Below are 20,218 nucleotides of genomic sequence, written 5' to 3'. Positions count from 1 at the left end.
TTGTACTGCCAAAGTCCAATTTGCACCAGTAAGCAGAACTCTCCTCCATCCAGCTACTACATCTCTCATAAGGCCTGAAGTGTGTCTCCCTTGAAATAGAGCCAAGTTTCTGACTCGCCATATCTGATACACAATGCACGAAAGCAGTAACTGTTTCAGACAACTAGCAAAGAAATTGGTGGTCCAACGAGTAAATAACCGCTCAAGTCCAACAGACCAGGGGAATAGATGCTAGTTGCTACATGGGCAGGCTCAGTGAATAAATGCTATGACCCAAAGGTGGAAGAAGCCACGGCAGTCAGATTAGCGCTAATAAATGCTAAAGATGAACAATGGCAGAAGATTGAAATCCAATCTGATTGCAAAGCTGTAATAGACAAAATCAATGAGGGATCGATGCTCAGGAGACAACTCTGCATTGGAACAATTTTGGAAGATTTTCAGCAGATGAGGAAGGGTTTTAGTCAATGTTGCTTCTCATTTACTAGACTAGAAGAGAAGGCAACTTTGTCAGTCATTTAATAGCAAAATTTGCCTGTAATGAACTTATTTGCAAGGTTGACTTCCCCCAACTGGCTCATGCAAGCAGCCAGGGACGACATTAGAGCAGTTGCTCACAACTTGTAATTATTGTGCTATTAATGCTTCCTGTGTTTTTTTTTAGAGAAAAAAAAAAAAAAAAGAGACCAGGGAAATACTCCCCGATAGACAGCACAAAAGGACTGAAACTTATGTCAAATTGCAGCAGTAAAAGATTAATACATATAGAAGCAGCGGACGTGTTTGGTTGTTTACAAACACCTTTGTATACTCTTTTCTTGCTAATCAATGGAAATTTCATACTGCCCAAAAAAAAAAAAAAAAGAAAGAAAGAAAGAAAAGATTTTATGTTGACTTTTCATACGTAAAACGCGAATTGTCACATGCATGTGAGCATTATGCACGGTACATTATAATGTAGAAACTTTTGTGTTCATCTTACGTGTTTCTGCATTAGAATACAAGTCAATTAGGTATTCATCTCCACTTAAAAAAAAAGCAATAATAATAATCAAAGAAGAAAGACTGAAGCAGAGCTAAGTTACATAAAGGAAACACTGGGGTTTCATTGGTTATCAAAGAGCCGCAGAAATAGCCGCAGAAAGTTTCAATTTGAGTAGCTATTTCTGCGGCTCTTTGATAACCAATGAAACCCCAGTGTTTCCTTTATGTAACTTAGCTCTGCTTCAGTCTTTCTTCTTTGATTATTATTATTGCTTTTTTTTTTGGGGGTCTCTTTTGGGAGGTTGGTTGGTGGTGTTTGAGGTTTTAGTCCTTACCGTGGGATTAATTTTTCGAGCAAATTCAACTGGGCATCAGCCGGGCACTGCAAACCTGGGCACCAGATTTACGTCCTCCTTTGAGAGAAGGTACATTTACTTGGAGCATTGTTATCTTTCTTAATTGGTTTCTTCACCTTGCTGCTCCTTCCAGAAGGACGACGTCGTTGAAGTGTGGAGCTCATCGGAATCAGCGAACAATATAGCTGAAAGAATTTCCAACAGCGGTGCGAGTCACCCTTTAGGAATTTTCAGCACACTAGTTTCAGGAAATTTTCTCTTTTTGGTTTTTTCAAAGCAATCAACGTGTGCCAAGAGTTCCCGTGCAATTTTGTTAGAAGGCACTCAATGATGAAAGTATTGGTAATGGAATTAGACTGGTTGGTTAATTTTGGTTCAAAATTTTAGAGGATAGAGAAAATTTGTGTTAAATCAAACCAAGTTGAATTATTAAAAAATTAAAATGTAAATAATAACAGGATACTTGGCACAATACTATAGGTGGCATTGGGTACTTGTAACCGAGGATCCCAAGTGAAGACCACTGTTGCATTTTCTTTTCTTGTTTTCACAGATTTATGTCGAATTTAAAAAGAAGAACAGTCAACGTGGCAAATCTTTCGATATATGATACTTTTGTGACGTAAAATATATTCAAGTTGGAAGTTTTGGCTTAGGAAAAAATAAATAAAAGTCGGATGTTTTGAATGTTTCAGATAAAGAAAGTCTGACACAGACCTTGGAAAAAGAAAGAGGGACTTCACAACCAATTAATCTTTCCTTCAAAAAAAAAAAAAATCAATTGATTTTTCACAACCAACTTTATTTTTGCTTCAAATCAGGTCGTCATGACATATTTCAGGATCTAAGAGATATAACCAGAGTTTTTTCTTAGACTTTAACTCTCAGAGATATTTTGCGTTTGGGCTTGCGTTTAAAGAATATCGTAGGCTTCAGTTTCGGTGAAACGATTTAAAGTAAGGGGGAGGTTCTTTTCTTTTCCTGATTTACCTGCTCCCTTTGGAAGGTTCCCTCAAACGCCATAACTTTTCTTTGAAGATGAGGAGTGGACACATTCAAGATGTTGAAATGTGAATTTGGTAAAATGCAGAGTAGGTCAATATTGCTAGGCTAACTCTGTCAAGGACTTGCAAAAGCACAAAATACAAAATATAAAAAACTCAGTGATCCCTAATTCACAAGTTTATGCTACGTTACAGAGTATATAAACGCAGAGTTTTGTGTAGAACATAAATGAAAGGACGAAGTTTATGTAAGGGTGGTTATCTAAATTTAACCACTGGTGAAAACCATCACCTATTGAACCCAAGATCTATATGGCGATTATTAAGAAATAAATAATCGATAAAATAGCGGAAGCGTACCTGAATCCATATTGATAAACTTGATACTTGAATCCCTAGAGATTTGGGGTGGCCTTCCAGGTCAACAGGTATTCACCGATCCTTTGAGAGAGGTCTTTAGTTTCTCTCTGGTATCTTTCCTGACGATGGGATATCAGGGAAGAGGTATTTTGTGGTATTAGGGAATACGACAACTAAAACGATACCTGTGACCTGGGGACCATAACCCTATTTATAGGTAACATTCCTGTTACCTTTGGAGCCCTATTTCAGCCCATCATTGAAATAGGAGCCCATAAGTTTCTACACACAAAAGGGCCCACATCCTATTAGATACATTAAACCCAAACTATATTTGATCACTTTAATTGGGTTTAACCTTAATTGACAGTTTGCAATACATAATTATTCACATATAAGTCCAATGTTGGATTAAGGATCCAACAATCTCCCACTTGGACTATATGTGTAACCTTATAATTATATTTTGCAATTAACCGTATGAGCTCAACTTTACTGTCATTATCACAATGTATCTGCAACCAATTCGGTCCATCAATTACACCAATATAGGATCAAAGCGGCCTTTGTTACAATTTCGTAACTCGACCCATCAATGGTCACATATATCAATGCAATTGAATGACATGAATTATGATGTGGATGTGTAGCATGAAAATTTCATGTAATGTGACCAAAACATGCCTATTTCCAACTGGTCCACCTTAAATTTTATGAGATCAAACCATACCAAAATTAGAGTGCAAATAAATCCAAACTTTATTTATGCATAAAATATCCTTAAATCCTTAATAACTGAAAAATATCATAAGAGCATTTAATATAACAAACTCCCACAAAAACTATACATCATTTAACACGACACCCATATGAGCAGTATGCTCATGAAACATTTTGGGTGGCAATCCCTTAGTAAGCGGATCCGCAACCATGGAGTTTGTCCCGATGTGCTCTATTGATAACTGTCCATTCTGCACTCTTTCTTTAACAGTCAGGAACTTGATATCTATATGTTTAGATTTGGTCGAGCTCCTATTGTTGTTGGAATATAAGACTGCTGACTTATTGTCACAGAATAATTTGAGTGGTCTTTCAATGCCATCCACTACACGTAATCCTGTGACGAAATTTCGCAGCCAAATTCCCTGATTGGATGCCTCATAACAAGCTATAAACTCTGCAGCCATAGTGGAAGATGCTATGAGGGACTGTTCAGCACTCTTCCAGGATATGGCACCTCCAGCCAACAAGTAGACATAGCCTGACGTTGACTTCATAGTATCTTTGCATCCAGCATAATCGGAATCAGTATACCCAATGATCTCCAACTCATCTGACTTCCGATACGTGAGCATGTAGTCTTTTGTTTTCTGTAGATACCGTAAGACCCGTTTGGTTGCTTTCCAATGATCTAATCCAGGATTACTCAAATATCTACCCAACATTCCAGTAATGTATGCAATATCCGGACGCGTACATACTTGAGCATACATTAGACTCCCTACTGCTGAGGCATAAGGAATCTTTTGCATCTCTCTTTCCTCAAAAGCATTCTTGGGACACTGCTCAAGACTAAATTTGTCTCCTTTAGCCACAGGGGTGTCACCTGATTTACAATTTTGCATGCCATATCTTTTAAGGACCTTTTCGATATAGCCCTTTTGTGATAGTCCTAAAATACCCCGAGAGCGATCACGGTGTATCTGTATGCCTAACACAAAAGATGCATCACCAAGATCTTTCATCTCAAAATTCTTAGTTAGAAATTTCTTGGTTTCATGCAATAGACCAATATCGTTGCTGGCAAGCAAAATGTCATCAACATACAATACCAGAAAAATATATTTGCTCCCACAGAACTTATGGTATATACAATCATCCACTAAATTCATCTCAAAACCAAATGAGATGATCACCTGATGAAATTTGAAATACCATTGTCGAGACGCTTGTTTGAGCCCATAGATGGATTTTTTAAGTTTGCAAACCATATTCTTTGGATCTCCTGATACAAAGTTTTCTGGTTGCACCATATAAATCGTCTCATCAATGTTACCATTGAGAAACGCTGTCTTTACATCCATCTGATGTAACTCAAGATCAAAATGTGCCACTAATGCCATAATAACTCTAAAGGAGTCCTTTGAAGAGACTGGAGAGAAGGTTTCTTTATAGTCGATACCTTCTTTTTGTGTAAATCCCTTAGCGACAAGACGAGCTTTGAATCTTTCCACATTGCCTTTCGAATCCCTTTTGATTTTAAATATCCATTTACAACCAATGGGTTTCGCACCTTCTGGCAATGGGACAAAATCCCAAACATCATTGTCCTTCATGGATTTAATCTCCTCATTCATGGCATCGATCCACTTTTGAGAATTTGAACTTTCCATGGCTTGACGGAAGTTGATTGGATCATCTTCCATCAATCCAGAGTCATCCTCATGTTCTTGGAGAAAAACAATGTAATCATCTGGCACTGCACTTCTCCTTTCTCTAGTGGATCTTCTTAATGGCACTGGTTCTTGAAGAGGAAGAGTTTGTTCTTCTATAACAGTTTGCTCTTCGACATTGTCTTGATTTGTTGTATCATGATCAAATTCAGGAATAGGGTCCTGAGCAAGAGTAATGACACCTGTGGGAATATTAATATATTCCTCTTTAAAGACAATGTCCCTTACTGTATGTTCTCCCCCAAACTCGACATCCTCAAAGAACCGGGCATTTCCTGTCTCAAAAATTGATTTGGCTGTGGGATCATAAAACTTGTAACCTCTGGATCTTTCAGAATATCCAATAAAATAACAACTAATCGTTCTTGAATCCAGTTTCTTTTCATTTGGCCTGTAAGGCCTTGCCTCAGCTGGACACCCCCAAACATGCAGATGCTTTAAACTGGGCTTTTTCCCTGTCCAAAGCTCATAAGGGGTTTTGATAGTTGCTTTAGTTGGAACTCTGTTAAGAATATATGCTGCAGTCTTAAGTGCTTCTCCCCAGAGTGACTCTGGTAAGGTGGAATGACATATCATACTCCTTACCATGTCTTTAAGCGTTCTATTTCATCTTTCAGCTACACCATTCATAGTGGGTGAACCCGGCATAGTGTACTGTGGAACGATACCGCATTCCTCTAGGTATTTAGCAAATGGTCCTGGACGTTGTTCACCTGAACCGTCATATCTACCATAGTACTCACCACCACGGTCAGATCTGACGCTTTTAATTCTTTTGTTGAGTTGATTCTCAACTTCGGCCTTAAAATTTTTTGAACACGTCCAGTGACTGTGACTTTTCAGAAATGAGATATATGTAGCCATATCTTGAAAAATCGTCTATGAACGTTATAAAATATTGTTGACCATTCCAAGCAGATGTAGGAAATGGTCCACAAATATCTGTATGTATAAGTTCTAAGACGTCTAAGGACCTATTGGCTTCAAATCTCCTTTTATTGGTTTGTTTCCCCTTTATACAGTTAATACAATCATTAAAATCTGTAAAATTCAAGGGGTCGAGAATTTCATTTGACACAAGTCTTTCCATTCTCCGTTTGGAGATATGTCCTAATCTCTTGTGCCATAATGCAGCTGAATTCTCATTGGCTAATTTTCTTTTAACTCCTCTAGTACTCAAATGCAGAGATTCATTAAATGAGACAATTGTGTCAATTAAATATAGATTATCGTAGTGCATTAAAGAACCAGAGCCAACCAATTTTGAATCATGAAACAATTCAAATTTTCCATTTCCAAATGAACAGAAATAACCAAATTTGTCCAAAGCAGAAATAGAAATTAAATTCCGTCTAAATGACGGTACAACAAATGTCTCATTGAGATCCAAATAAAATCCGGTCTTTAACAATAATCTAAAAACTCCAATTGCCTCAACTTGAACTGTTTTGCCATCGCCCACGTAGATATATCTTTCACTATCATTGGGCTTTCGGCAATTCAGGCAACCCTGCATAGACACACTGATGTGAGTTGTTGCACCGGAATCTAACCACCATGTGTGTCTAGGTACCGAAGTTAAATTAACCTCAGAACAAACCAAATTAAGAAGCATACCTTTCTTAGCACGCCAAGCGTGATAGTTGGTGCAATGCTTCTTTTGATGCCCTTCAGCCCCACAGAAGAAACAACTATTCTTTCCCTGATCATTTGATTTCTTTTGTTGTTTCTTTTGTGGCGCTGTACCTGCAGCTCCTTTTTCCTTCTTTCTTTTAAGTCCCTTACTTTTATTATTAGTGGTTGACACCAGATGAGCACTTTCTGTCTGCTCTTGCTTCAACCTTTCCTCTTCCTCTACACAGTGTGAGATGAGTTCATTTAGAGACCAAGTCTCCTTTTGACAATTGTAACTCACCTTAAATTGGCTAAATTGTGTAGGAAGAGATATTAAAATCAAATGCACTAGTAACTCTTCGGAGAGTTTCAACTTAAGTGCATTTAATTTCGAAGCAAGATGAGACATCTCCATGATATACTCTCTGATATTGCCTTTACCACTATATTTCATTGAAACCAGGCGTGTCAAGAGCGTACTAACTTCAGCCTTTTCGTTCTTGACAAACCTTTTTTCAATGTTCTGAAGGAACTCTTTAGCGGTTACAGTCGTTTCTGACATTGTTCCCCTGAATGCTTCTGGAACGGCCTTTTTAATGATCATCAGACACAAGCGATTTGATCTCTCCCACCTCTCATTATTTCTCTTTTCATCAGAGGTACTTTGATCTGTAAGAGGTGGGGGAGAATCATCCCTTAACGCAAGGTCGAGATCCATTACTCCAAGTACTATCAAGAGATTTTCTTTCCAGGACTTGAAGTTTGTGCCATTCAGCATAAGAATATTATTGATGTTGGAAGTAATATTTGTAAGATCATTCGCAACTGAACAGAAAACATAACATAATTAAAACAAGCTCACATAAATCAAAACAATAATAAATTTAAATAATGGTAGTCCCATCTCAAGATACCGATATTCCATTAATATTTCGTCTTTGGACAAAAATATTAACTAGTGAGTGATATCTTGGTGCAGTAATAAATGCTGATAATAATAACATGTCGAAAATAAATTTTCCTTTGGGCCAATTTATAAATCACATGTAAAATCCAAATAATTATCACGCATTTATTACCACAAGTACACATGTAATTTCATTAAATATTGACCTTCCTTTGGGCCGATCAATATTCATAAAATTACTAGTGCCCAACTAATTATATTTTAAAATAAATTAATTTCCATAATAGAGGTCACTTTGGTGGCATATTATTTCAATTAATTTATTCCAAAATATATATAATCATACCAATATTCAAATTTAAAATTATCCAAATAAAACAAAAATTTTGATCAAAGTCAACTTTGGTCAACTTTGGTCAAAACGTGGTCAAACATGGTCAAATCAATTAAATTAAATCATGACTTATTGGACCAAAGGTCCATATCCATAATTTGACCCAAAATTAACATTTAAACCCAAAAATTTTCTTGAAATGTACTTTATAAAAAAAAACATATTTAATGGGCCACACATATGAATTTTATAGGGCTTAAATGTCCTATTTAACTTTATTAGGGTTTACTTAAATTAAAGAAACCCTAATATCTTTAACATAAATATAAGCATATTTGTTCTTAAAAAAAAAAAAACAAATCAAAGAAAATTCAAGTATTAACCAAATCAACCTATAAAGATTCAAATTAAAGTCCGGATCTTTATACAAGGTTTTATATCCAATTTGGTTATAAAAAAAAAATTGACTATTAGTACAATCAATTATAGGTTTTACTCGGTGGAACCCGCATGACTACTACAATAGCAATAATGGCCGAAACATGAAACTAGCAATAATGATGGCAGGACATGAAACAATGAATCAGCAGCCATAGCAAAGCAATATATTAATGCCTAACAATTCGTGGAACCCACTAATTGAAAAGTTGACCGAAGACCAAAAGCATCAATCCAGAAGCTATTTTGGTTCTGAAGCATCAATTCGTTCTGAAGCTATTTTGGTTTTTTTTTTTTTTTCGGCTTTTAGCATAGCAAAACAATGGCCCACAGAAGCTTTCTGTTTCGGCTTTCTACTGTACAATCAATTAAGATTCCGAAACATGTGCCAACTAGCCACCGTATGCTAAGACAAATTCTTCGGATGTAAAGGTCAATCGGCCATTATATCAAACAAACTGATTGGATACAAATAAACTTAAGAAACATCATAGTTCTGAATCCATGTATCGCAGCAGAAGCAACCAAGATCTTGCACATATATGATCAAACCAGTGAATCAACAAGACTTGAACACATAACGGTCATATATTTAATAGCATCAAAGTCCGCAACTAGCAACCATGAAAACAGAACTAATAGTAATAAAAACTATGAATTACTAAAACAAAATTATTTCCTAATAACCAACCATATGGGCTCTGATACCACTTGTAAGGGTGGTTATCTAAATTTAACCACTGGTGAAAACCATCACCTATTGAACCCAAGAACTATATGGCGATTATTAAGAAATAAATAAACGATAAAATAGCGGAAGCGTACCTGAATCCATATTGATAAACTTGATACTTGAATCCCTAGAGATTTGGGGTGGCCTTCCAGGTCAACAGGTATTCACCGATCCTTTGAGAGAGGCCTTTAGTTTCTCTCTGGTATCTTTCCTGACGATGGGATATCAGGGAAGAGGTATTTTGTGGTATTAGGGAATACGACAACTAAAACGATACCTGTGACCTGGGGACCATAACCCTATTTATAGGTAACATTCCTGTTACCTTTGGAGCCCTATTTCAGCCCATCATTGAAATAGGAGCCCATAAGTTTCTACACATAAAAGGGCCCACATCCTATTAGATACATTAAACCCAAACTATATTTGATCACTTTAATTGGGTTTAACCTTAATTGACAGTTTGCAATACATAATTATTCACATATAAGTCCAATGTTGGATTAAGGATCCAACAGTTTACTGTCACTACAATGTTGGAATTCGGCCATGTTTGTGCTGTAGTTTTCTAAAGAAAAATTTTTACCTTTTTTTTAAATACATTTTTCAATTACCTTTTTATTTCATATATATCAAATCGCTACCGTTTTTTTTTTTTTTTTTTACAAAAACTCCTAAAAATAGCAATCCAGATGGTCTAAAGGTATTTTTTGAATTGTAATTTTCTAAGAAAAAATTTTTACATTTTCCCTGAACATATTTTTCAATCATATTAATTTTTAACTCATGTATATCAAATCTCTATAGCGTATTTTTTAAAAAACAGAAACTCCAAAAAAATAGCAATCCTAGATTGTTTACCGAGACCAGGTTGTTAAAAGTTGGACTTTAAGGATCTCATATAATTGACATAGGAAAATGCCCAGTGCCCGAGATGCCTTTCTTTGGTATTTGGTCTTTTGGTTTGGCAGAAAATCAGTGGAAGAAAGAAGCCTAGCAGCTTATTATACGTACAGAAGTTCTTTATGATTAATGCGTACAGATTACAGATTACAGAAGTTCTTTTTAGCTCATGAAACTAATGCGCGTATGGTATCTATACGCGTTTTTCCGCACACAATTGTTGATTCCATGATCCCATCTATAGTCTCCCAGTCTTGTGTAGTTGATGCAAGCTCTGTTAATTAAATACTACCAAGAATGGGTAAAAGAAAAGCCACAGGAGGATGACCCCTGTCAGCCTCAAACCCTCTAGAATTTCAGGTTCCGGGACCAGACGTTTTGTTTGAAAGATATGAAATTCTTGTCCTAATTGAAAGCTTCAAAATCTAACACTAATATTTGGTCTTTGAAAGGCACAATCAATTAAGCATCCACTTTCTCCAACTCCATTAATTTTCTATAAGAACCAAACGTTACTTGCGTCTTGCCTCGACGAATCATCTCTTTAGCTACTGGTAGAACTTTACAGGAGAAGAAAAAGCAACGCAAGCACTGGCGGGCGACCTGCTGAACATATAATCTATAGAAATTCAATGGCCAGTCAGAAGATGGTACTATTCGGTTACTTGATGGTTGCAGCAGCACTGCTTATTGGAGCAACTGCAGATACACATACAGTTGGAAACAGTCTCGGTTGGACTGTCCCTCCTGCTGGTTCTGTTGCATACAAAACCTGGGCTGGCACCAGAGACTTTGCCGCTGGCGATACCGTAGGTAAGTAACAAAAAAGCATGCATGAATACTCGTAACATGTTATCCTGTACTGATCAGAAGAGGGTTGATAAGATGATCGTGCTAAGCTTACCATTCTAGCTCCGTTGATCAGCTCAGTAGTGTTTTTTCTGCTTTATCAGTTTTCCAGTGGAGTAACACTCACACCGTAGCCCAAGTGAACCAGAGTGGCTATGACGCCTGCAGCGCAACAAATGCAATTGGTGAGATTCACACAAGCAGCCCTTATAACTTCACCATTGCTTCAACCGATCCTTACTACTTCATCTGCTCCATTGACAACCACTGCAAGTTGGGAATGAAGGTCAAAATCCAGGCTGGGGCTGCATCCTCTCTAAACGCTAGCGCCTTTTTCACTATTCTCGTGGCCCTGGCCACCTACTTCTCAAGTCTCGTGTGAAATAAAATCTGCGTGTGCTCAAAGAAGATCTTGGGCTAGCCTGCTACCTTTGCCCTGCTGTTCTTTTTGTTGGCTTAATTTGTTGCATTAAGAGTTTCATGAGAGACTTGAATTGATTGTATTTTATTAGCCCAATGGAGTAATTGCTTAAGCACGATTTTTTGCAGTCAGTGTAAAAGATAGCACGGCAATAAATATGAATTGGTTTTTAGCGTAAATACGCTTCGACAAGCCCAGGTGCCTGACTGATGTTAGAAGATTCTATTCGCTTTTTACGCTCTATATTCGGGGAAAAGTTGCATGCCTTGATTCTTTCCAGATTTGCTTCTCTGTTAATACTCTGGGGTCAGCATGTTGGGCCTCTGCGCAAACTCGTCCATTGCATTTACACAGCGATGAGGTCTGGTACATGCACTCATTATAATCAACAGGTCTTCCTTGAATTTGTCCAATGCTTGATAAAGAAAGCTAGTGATGGAATTTCCAGTCATGAATCTGATTTCCAGTTTAACAAAAGAACTTTAATATTCTTCTGTCTCAGTTCTAACAAAAATTAAATCAACTAATAAGGAGAATCTTCAAATTTCATATTTAGATATAGTTGTCCATTTTGTGATAAAAGAAATAAGGATAATATCATACCACGTAATATTGGTTTTGTATCTTTCACGTGCTTCGTATATGAAATGATAATATTTCGTCCCTCATATAATGACTTTGTAACTTTTACCTCCCTCACGTATAAAATGATGATTTTTTGTCTCTCACAAATGAAAAACGGATGATTTTAATCTCTTAGACTCATATCTAAAAATTCACGTCAAACTCATGCTTCACAAACTTCAGGGAAAAATTGAAAGATCGCATAGAAAAAGGGAAAGACGTTCCTCATATTTCTACGTTTCTTTTTTCTTCGTTCTATTTTCCTAGCCAAGATTGTGGTAATAGGCATGGCTGCCTTCAGCCGCAGTGTTGGAGGCGTCGCGATCGGCCACCACCACTTTTAGTTACAAAATTTTACCAAAATTCAACTCCCTATGTAGCTTTTCACATAGAATCTATTTCGATATTTTTCAAAAAAAAAATTAACAAAAGGGGGTGCAAAGAGAAAAATTAGTGGCAGTAGAATGTGCCATAGCTAATATAAAAAAAAAAAAAATACGCCAGTAATTTTTCTATCAACTGCATGAGTTTAGAAAAAAATGCTAAATTAATATTGAAATTAGATTTTATCCGCCAGTTTTTTTTTTATAATAATAATTTTCACCCTCATTCATTTATTTTTGGTAAAAACTAATATATATTTTCCATTTGTGATAAATAAAAAATCATTATTTCTTATGTGAAGGATGTAAAAGACATATAAAACTAATATGTAAGGGATAAAAAAAAAATTATCATTTCATACGTGTGATGATGATGATAGACGTAAAACACATACAAAGCCAACATGTGAGCGAGCGATCGACGACTACATTTATAATTTCGCTAAATACCGCATCCGGCAAAATTTTGGAATCATACAGCCGCACCAATAAAAGGAAAAAAAAAATGCAGCACCAGCAGCAAATAATCTACGAGCGTAAAGGGACAGTCCCAAACTAGTTGCAGGGTTGCACCTTTTCAAGAGGCCCCTGAAAGGCACGTTGCACCCTCAGCAGAGGGTCCCTCCATGATTTTATCGAAGGACCCAAAAGCGGAGCAATGCGTACCATGAATAAAAAGGCAACGCACCTCGGCCCCGGATCCGGACGGGAGGACCCAGCTGCTAATGCCATTCTCCTTTCCCTCCATTGCAGTAACAGAAAGAAATGGAAGGAGGAACGACGCAAGATGATGAGAACTTCCATGCATACATGATTGATGATACAACAACAGTTAAATCCGTTATCGAGCACCATCTATGATCTAACGATAAAATCTTTCTTTTCTTTATTATTATTATTTTATTTCTAAATCTCAGACATGCGAGGAGGAGTCAGCGTTGGATTGGATGCCCACAAGGGACACAGCTCTGCCTTTGTTGTCCCCTGTCAACAAAGCCCCCCCAGTTGTTAAAAAACACATCCAACTGTCCATGCAATAACTGACAGTCATATCAAATGCTCTTCTTGGCGTCTCCTTTAACCTTTTACTACTATAGTTGCCCAGGCGGCGGCATCTGCAAGGATCTAGGTCGCATCGCATGAACCATATGTTGGATCCCCAGTAAAAATTTGTTGTTATACACTGCAATAATCTGTAAAAAGGTATTTCACAGGTTCTCATTATTGTCTTTTTAGAAGGGTCGGTCTTCAATTCCCCTCATTCGAGTCGCAGTTAGTTGCACTACCTCTCATTCCTCTCTCTTCTTTTTCTTTTTCCCTCTTTAATCAACTGCTGAACAAGAACAAAATAGGAACGAGTAAAGACATTGAATTTTAGCATAAGCGGCAACTTTGCTATCCTCCAACAGCAGTAAAATTTGCAAGAAGCTGCAATGTCAAATAAATACTTTTCCCCCCGAAAAGAAAAGTAAATTACTACTAAAACAAAAAACAAAAAAAGGAAAAAAAGGCGGTGGTGGTCTATGAAGTCTGCTTTTTCATTTGATCAGCAAAGTGGTGAGGAGTTGGCTTTAATTGCCATAATATTTGCCTATTGTCCGCACTGCTACCAAAAGGCAGCTTGCGCTTTCTAAGAAATGTTTCGACATTCTCACGACCTTCACCCTCCACATTGTACCTACCAAGACAGAAGCTGGAGGGATCATTAGTGGTCTCTAGAGAAAAGAGGGAAAAATCCTTCTCTCTAGATGATGATGATACAACCTTCACCTCACCCATTTCACTAGGATTGGCTGGATCTATTTTATCATTAACAAGAGTTGTTCCCTTTCCCCTGCACAACATTGAGTTGGAGAAAGGTCCCAGCCTCAAGGACAAGTCGCACTCTACCTCAGGTTCCTCCGTCATTTTCTCCCCAGCATCTGCTTGCTTCGGCGCAATTGAATTTGCTTCATTAGCCAACAGCGTCCTGATGCAACCTATTTCGGCGGGCTTCTCAACAGATGCAAAAATTGGTCTACCAACAATTATATCTTTCGACACGTGCGGCTTTTGGGAGCCCGACCTAGAGATATCAGGCTGGAAGCTGGTGCCATAATACAAGGGATAGACCGAACCTACGTTGAATGAAGCCTTGCCATCCTTCCAGGCAATCTGACTATCGGTTGGAAAATTTAAATTCTTGGATGATGAAGTAGAAGGGCTGTTAACATTTGGCACTAAATGCCTGTTAGACTCTGAAACCAAAGGCTCCAAACTCCCGGTGGATCTCTCGAGGTTCGACTGATTACCCGAGTAGGGAGGTAGTAGACTACGATTTTGTACATCAGTATTTCCACCTGAAACTTTTGAGGCTGCGTAACCGCCTTCTTGAGTCCTGGGGCTCAGGTAAGTTCTAGGATTATTGTGCCGTTGACTTCGGGATGCTCTTTCCGGCACACAACCCAGATTAAGAGCAGCTGGAGTGTCGAATTCCATTTGAAACAGAGATATATGTGTATACAAATATCAAAATCTCTTCCATTAGCCCAAAATAATAAGGAGACTTTAAGTAATTAACAAGTATTCAGCTGAAGCAAGTAAGCTGCAGTATTAACATTACATTACTAGCAATAAATTGAATAGCAAATTCTCATAAGCATTTCAGAACCGAGACCCTGCAACAGAGTAACTACTATAGACAAAAGGGTACCTTCAACACAGGGAGGCAAAAGCTCTCCAGTCTCCGTACTCTCATCTCTCCGAATTATTGTATCAATAGCATCATTAACCCGATCCCACACTGTTTCAAGATCCATATACTGAGCCTAAACCACAAAAAGCAACATAAGAGAAATAGTAGTAAATGACTGGGAAGAAAGGGGGAAAAGAAAGAAAAAAAAAACACAGCATTCAAGGATCCCGTTAAACTATGAAAGAGAAGAGAAACCAACCTCAGAATCAGCTTTGGAATACATGATTTCCTCAGCCTTCAAGACCACAATAGGCAATTTAGCTTGCCATTCCTTATTCTTCTTGGTTACAGCGCCGTGTCTTTCATAGACGAGCCTGATCAAACAAGTGGTGGCCAATCAGAAACTGAAGCTACAAAAGCACAGAAGAAACACTAAAATAAGCACACACAAAAAAAAAGGAAAGACACAGTACTTGAAAATCCGTTGGATGATTGAACCTCTGATGGGTTGATGCCTATCACTATGCCAAGCTCTCCTCACGCACTCATAAGGCCTTGGCCCTGGCCTAGGCATCTTTACTTCTTCTCACTTCACCGAGCCTTCCCCCCTCTTTGTTTTTTGAGGATATATCATCTCAACGACCGCAAACCCATCGACTAAATAGACAAAATGGACAAATCTGCTTTAGGTAGAAAGCAATTACTCTACTTCATTGGGGGGCCTGAAGTGACAACTGAGGGGGGTCTGGGGGCGGGGGAAGCGATTCTCACTTCTCACTAGTGCAGTTGCGCTGCTGCTGCTGCTGCTGCTCACAATGCTTTGGACTGCCCCCCACCCCAAGTTGTGTACTTTTTGCTTCTCTAGATTGAGGAGGGGGGGACTGGGATGGAGGTTAAGGATGCTTTATCTATTTTCCCCTTTTCCTTTTTGCAAAACTGTGCAGTTGGGGGAAAAAAAAAAGTACAATAATGTAGTGGAGGGTTTACACTAGTTGATAGCTATGGCTATGGGGAAGCGGGAAGAAAGGGTGGGGTTGGTGATAATGAGTTGTGCCCTGTCCCCCTCACAAGTCACAAATTGCAAAAACCCCACCCTCTAAATTTGCTCGTACAAATGCTTTTCCTGGGTAAAGTTTGGGGTCGCAGCATGGCATGTGGGAGGGAGGGAGGGAGGCCGGGCAGGTTTGTTTTTTCTGGTGCCACGTTACAGGTTATGATATATGGGCGTCTTTATTTCTGATTTTGCCACAATTGAATCACAAAATGTTAAAAGTAGTTAGTGCGGTTTGGGATTCAATTCAAAGTTTATGATACAATGATCAAAAGTTAGCTTTTATTGTTGAAAGCAATGAGGAGATTATTTTGAGAGCACCCCAATTTCAAGTTCTTGTACTAAAGGTGGTGTTTTTGAAGTTTTTTTTTTTTTTGTCGACACAGGAGTGTCCGGGCTTTCGACCCGACTAATCCCCTGCGGTCCGGGAGAGGGCGTCCCAATCCACTCCGAGCACGTTGGTGTTTTTGAAGTCGAAAGCTCTATTTTTTTACTTTAGAGAATGATGCTAATAAGGAAGCATTTAAAGTACATTTTTAGTAAAAGTATTGCACTAAAAAAAAAAGAAGAAGAAGTTACGAACTCCCAATCCAACTCATTGCGTAGTTGATACTTTTAACTTATAGTTTGTGCATGACATCTAATTAGCCAAAAAGAAAAGAAGGTGTTTGTGTTGGTGGCGTGGGGGAACAAAAGTTCAAAGCAATTTCTGAGACTCCAAACAATACACTTGGTTTGACCACAATATTTATTATGAATATCACTTAGATGGTACTTTTCATTAGAATGTTCCGATTTCATAGGTAGTTTATCATCGGATGTCCTCGTCCAACCTCTATCTATGTTAGCTGCCTTCTACTACTTGTCACCCAAAAAAAAAAGGGTGAAAAGAGTGGAAACTACCAGTACATTTGAATACTGTACGGTATACTTTAAAAACAGCAATGGAATCAGAGAGAGCTGGTAGAACTTTGAAATAAGAGCACGCCTTCACCTACGGTTCTTTAAAGTTTGGCGTCTCTGAAGCCCTCAATTTAGTGACTCAACTAAATTCTCTACATAAAGGATTGGCGCAACACTACTTAATTTTCTTTGGGTGTCTATAGATCCTTTTGATCCTCATACCATCAATTTATTTATTTATATATTAAAAGAAGATAGATACATATATCCTGATGTCTACAGGGGTGGACAGAAGAAAGACGCGAAAATTGTAATTCAGGATCGTACTGAAAAAAAAATTTTATTTTTTTGGTGGGAAGTTCGTACTCAGGTTATAACAACCCTCTCTTCTATACTGCAATTGCCAGTTGCCTCGCACGTATGAGGTATCTACCATCCACTGAAAACGACTATAAAATTCAAAGTCTTCAGTCATGCCCTGCAAAGCAAGCCACCGAGTCATGCGTCAGCTTTAAGATTAAGTTGGTGTACAAACTTTGAGCGTGGATAGTTCATGATATGCCCGTAAAACATTATTTTCCCCTTGCAAAACCCGCCGGAATACGAAGTTCAGAAACCTTGTAAGAATTTAATGGTCTGAATTGCACATGCAAGGGTCAGATGATTACACTCCATGCTTTTGAAGAGCGACAAATGATAAATCAAGAAGAGACGGTGGTGTCTTCCGCAGTTGTAGTAGGAGCTTGATTAGTGTCATCCATATCAACCCCGCCCATTCGATCAAGGACAAGCATTAAAGCCATCATGAATGCACCATCAACCAAAGGTTCAAGGCACAACAAGAAAACATCCTTTCCCAACATCACATTTGTGTCAGGATCGACTTTCCTCTTGATCTCAGCAACAAGTTCTTTCAACTCGCTACCTGCTTTCAGATTGTAGATGGCACATGATCGCTGCAGAAAAGATGTGGTACTCCAAAACTGGATCATGACCACAGACCTCTACTAATAGATCAAATTTTCCGATTATGTATGATTTGAATATGCTAAAGGCTGCCTGCTGCTCATCCTTCTTCTTCTCTCCTGAAAAATGCTTCCCACCTTTGATGAAGGCTTCGTTTCTACGCTTTAGCCCAAACATGTTTGGAAGAGAAAAGGAAAATGTGGTAGGGATTGGAATGAAATGTCAATAATGTGATTTACAAAGAAGACACTAGTGGAAACGAATGTGCTTGCATTTCATGATACATCATCATTAAATGCAAATGCAGTTGCAATTAGGGCCACACTGAGAGGGGAACCGTTACTAGCCCAATGTCCGGTGGGTTGAAGGTAAAGAATTAAAGATTCGCAATGCCATTACTCAATTTTTCAGTTTGAAGGCGATTGGCCGACAACGTAGTAATCTTCATGACCCATTTACATGAAAGGGGAACTGCGGTACAAATTAACACTCCTAGTTGATACTCCAAACTCGGAAGTTCTTGGCTAGGTACTGTGCACCCGTCCTAAAGGCATCAATGATCAAGGGCAATCAAATCTCGTTTGATAGGTCAAGAAAAGCATTTCAGTGAAAATTTTAAGAAAAAAAAAAATCCACCCGGTGAAAATCCGTCAGTGGGGACGATTGGTTGGAAAATTTGTCGAGCGACTCATTTAAGTGGTGGAATTAAAACTTTAGACTAACATTTGCCAACAAAAAAGCACTCGTCAGTGCTCAAGCCATTGTTTCACGATAAGCTTGGAGAATTCTTTCACTTGCGTAACACATCAGTTGGACAAGACACCGCCTCATAATCAGTTTTCATTCAGCACAATCATATTTTTTTACCACCCCCCCCCAAAAAAACAAGAGAAAGGCAAAAGAAAACGTTTGGGTAAGGTAATTGCTTTGGATTAATTTTCCTCGAACCGTCAATGCATACGCTAATAGACTAGATTCATGCCTGTGCCCGACTGGTGTATACATCGACTCTGTTTAATGATTTATTTAAGCGTTCCATCACCCATGATTGTCTTCCGCGATGCTAATACAGAGTAATACCGCAGTATTCGATAATTATGACAAATTATTTGGCACCTCTAAAAGTGGAAGTTTATGACGAGGGTGGGTGGGAATTAATCAAATGATAAAATATTGAACAATAGTAACAGTAAAGCTGTCAAAATTGGAAAGTGGCGAATAATCAAATAGTAGATGTAGATGTGCACCGACCTTGCGGAGGAGGGTGACGAGAGATTTGCCGGAGGAATCCATCCATGAGAACAAGTTCATCTTTAGAGGCAGAATCTGGACCGTAGGAGTCAACTCGGAAGGTAATTTCCCCGGTGGGATTATACACAATGAACCCATCGCCGCCGCCGGGAACGAAGATGGAAGTCCTGTGAACTGTGAGATGGGTTTCTTCTTCAAAGCAAAATATCTTATCCACAATTAGACTTCTGCTGCTCATCTGTTCAGCAGCTATATAACTGCCACTTACAAATCTACCAAATTTGAACTACTACAAAGCAAGTGTTGGTTTCTTCCGGCTTCCGGTTATAGAAACTCCAGAGGGAAAGAAATTGGATGCTGAAACTGTTACTGGTTTTTATCTTTTATGTGAAGAAGCAGATCAGTACTGTTGCTAGTTTTATTATGTGAAGAATCTGTAGGTCACTGAGCAGTAAAGGAATTATAGTGCGTGCGTTTTTCTTTTCTTTTTTTCTTTTAATGAGTCCAGTCACTGTCTTGCAATTGCTGCTCTGAATACCGTGTTCGTTGGATTGATTGGGTTGAAAATGTTATAAAAATTTAAAAAATGAAATATGAGAGAAAAGTCATTTTTTAAATTTTAAGAGCACCTATGATCAATTTGGTTGGGTTCAAAATGTAACAAAAATTTGAAAAAAAGAGACAAAAGTGATATTTTTTGAATTGAAAATAAGAGAAAAAAGTGATTTTTTTTTTGAAAAAATTTAAGAGCTATTTTTAGAAACCTATGAAATTTATATAGTGTTTGAATCTTGAACAAATATTTATGACTTTCATATTCAAAATCATTTCACTAATTCTCAAAACTCCCGAACAATATAAGAATTTCTTCTCTTCTCTAGTAACTTAAGTTTTTTCATCTTTTTTTTTTTCCTTAACTCCCAAACTATATGTGGAAGAAAAGGTGTATAATGATTACTTCATATTCAAATAAAAAAAAATCATTAATCACTACATGTGATTGTAATTTT

The 20,218-nt window shown here is 37.9% G+C and overlaps 3 protein-coding genes across 7 annotated transcripts; 1 reads left to right on the top strand and 2 right to left on the bottom strand.

The window, feature by feature from the left end:
* The first annotated feature begins 10,665 nt into the window (after positions 1-10,665).
* Positions 10,666-11,473, top strand: LOC113776326 (mavicyanin-like). Its single transcript, XM_027321460.1, has 2 exons — positions 10,666-10,899; positions 11,040-11,473. Exons 1-2 carry the CDS (start codon positions 10,719-10,721, stop codon positions 11,315-11,317), a joined length of 459 nt encoding a protein of 152 aa, XP_027177261.1. The 5' UTR covers positions 10,666-10,718; the 3' UTR covers positions 11,318-11,473.
* Positions 11,474-13,880: 2,407 nt separating this feature from the next.
* LOC113775139 lies at positions 13,881-15,975 on the bottom strand. Of its 2 annotated transcripts, none has more exons than XM_027319894.1 (4): positions 15,511-15,975; positions 15,297-15,411; positions 15,056-15,170; positions 13,881-14,822 (listed from the first exon to the last, which is right to left on the bottom strand). In XM_027319894.1, the coding sequence occupies exons 1-4, from the start codon at positions 15,609-15,611 to the stop codon at positions 13,885-13,887; spliced, it is 1,269 nt and encodes a 422-aa protein (XP_027175695.1). In that variant the 5' UTR covers positions 15,612-15,975; the 3' UTR covers positions 13,881-13,884. The 2 variants fall into 2 exon arrangements, with proteins under 2 accessions (XP_027175695.1, XP_027175696.1); XM_027319895.1 differs by having other exon boundaries at positions 15,297-15,447; positions 15,536-15,613.
* A 1,254-nt stretch (positions 15,976-17,229) lies between these two features.
* LOC113775689 (protein LURP-one-related 12-like) lies at positions 17,230-19,641 on the bottom strand. Of its 4 annotated transcripts, none has more exons than XM_027320669.1 (2): positions 19,209-19,641; positions 17,230-17,469 (listed from the first exon to the last, which is right to left on the bottom strand). In XM_027320669.1, the coding sequence occupies exons 1-2, from the start codon at positions 19,444-19,446 to the stop codon at positions 17,459-17,461; spliced, it is 249 nt and encodes an 82-aa protein (XP_027176470.1). In that variant the 5' UTR covers positions 19,447-19,641; the 3' UTR covers positions 17,230-17,458. The 4 variants fall into 4 exon arrangements, 2 of the variants coding, with proteins under 2 accessions (XP_027176470.1, XP_027176469.1); XR_003468915.1 differs by lacking the exon at positions 17,230-17,469 and adding an exon at positions 17,476-18,119; XM_027320668.1 differs by lacking the exon at positions 17,230-17,469 and adding an exon at positions 17,476-18,076.
* Between the last annotated feature and the right edge of the window lie 577 nt (positions 19,642-20,218).

The sequence above is a fragment of the Coffea eugenioides genome, chromosome 6 (genome assembly GCF_003713205.1).
Source record: "Coffea eugenioides isolate CCC68of chromosome 6, Ceug_1.0, whole genome shotgun sequence".
NCBI lineage: Eukaryota > Viridiplantae > Streptophyta > Magnoliopsida > Gentianales > Rubiaceae > Coffea > Coffea eugenioides.
Note: the sequence above shows the minus strand (reverse complement) of the source record. Positions and strands in the feature narration are given on the sequence as shown.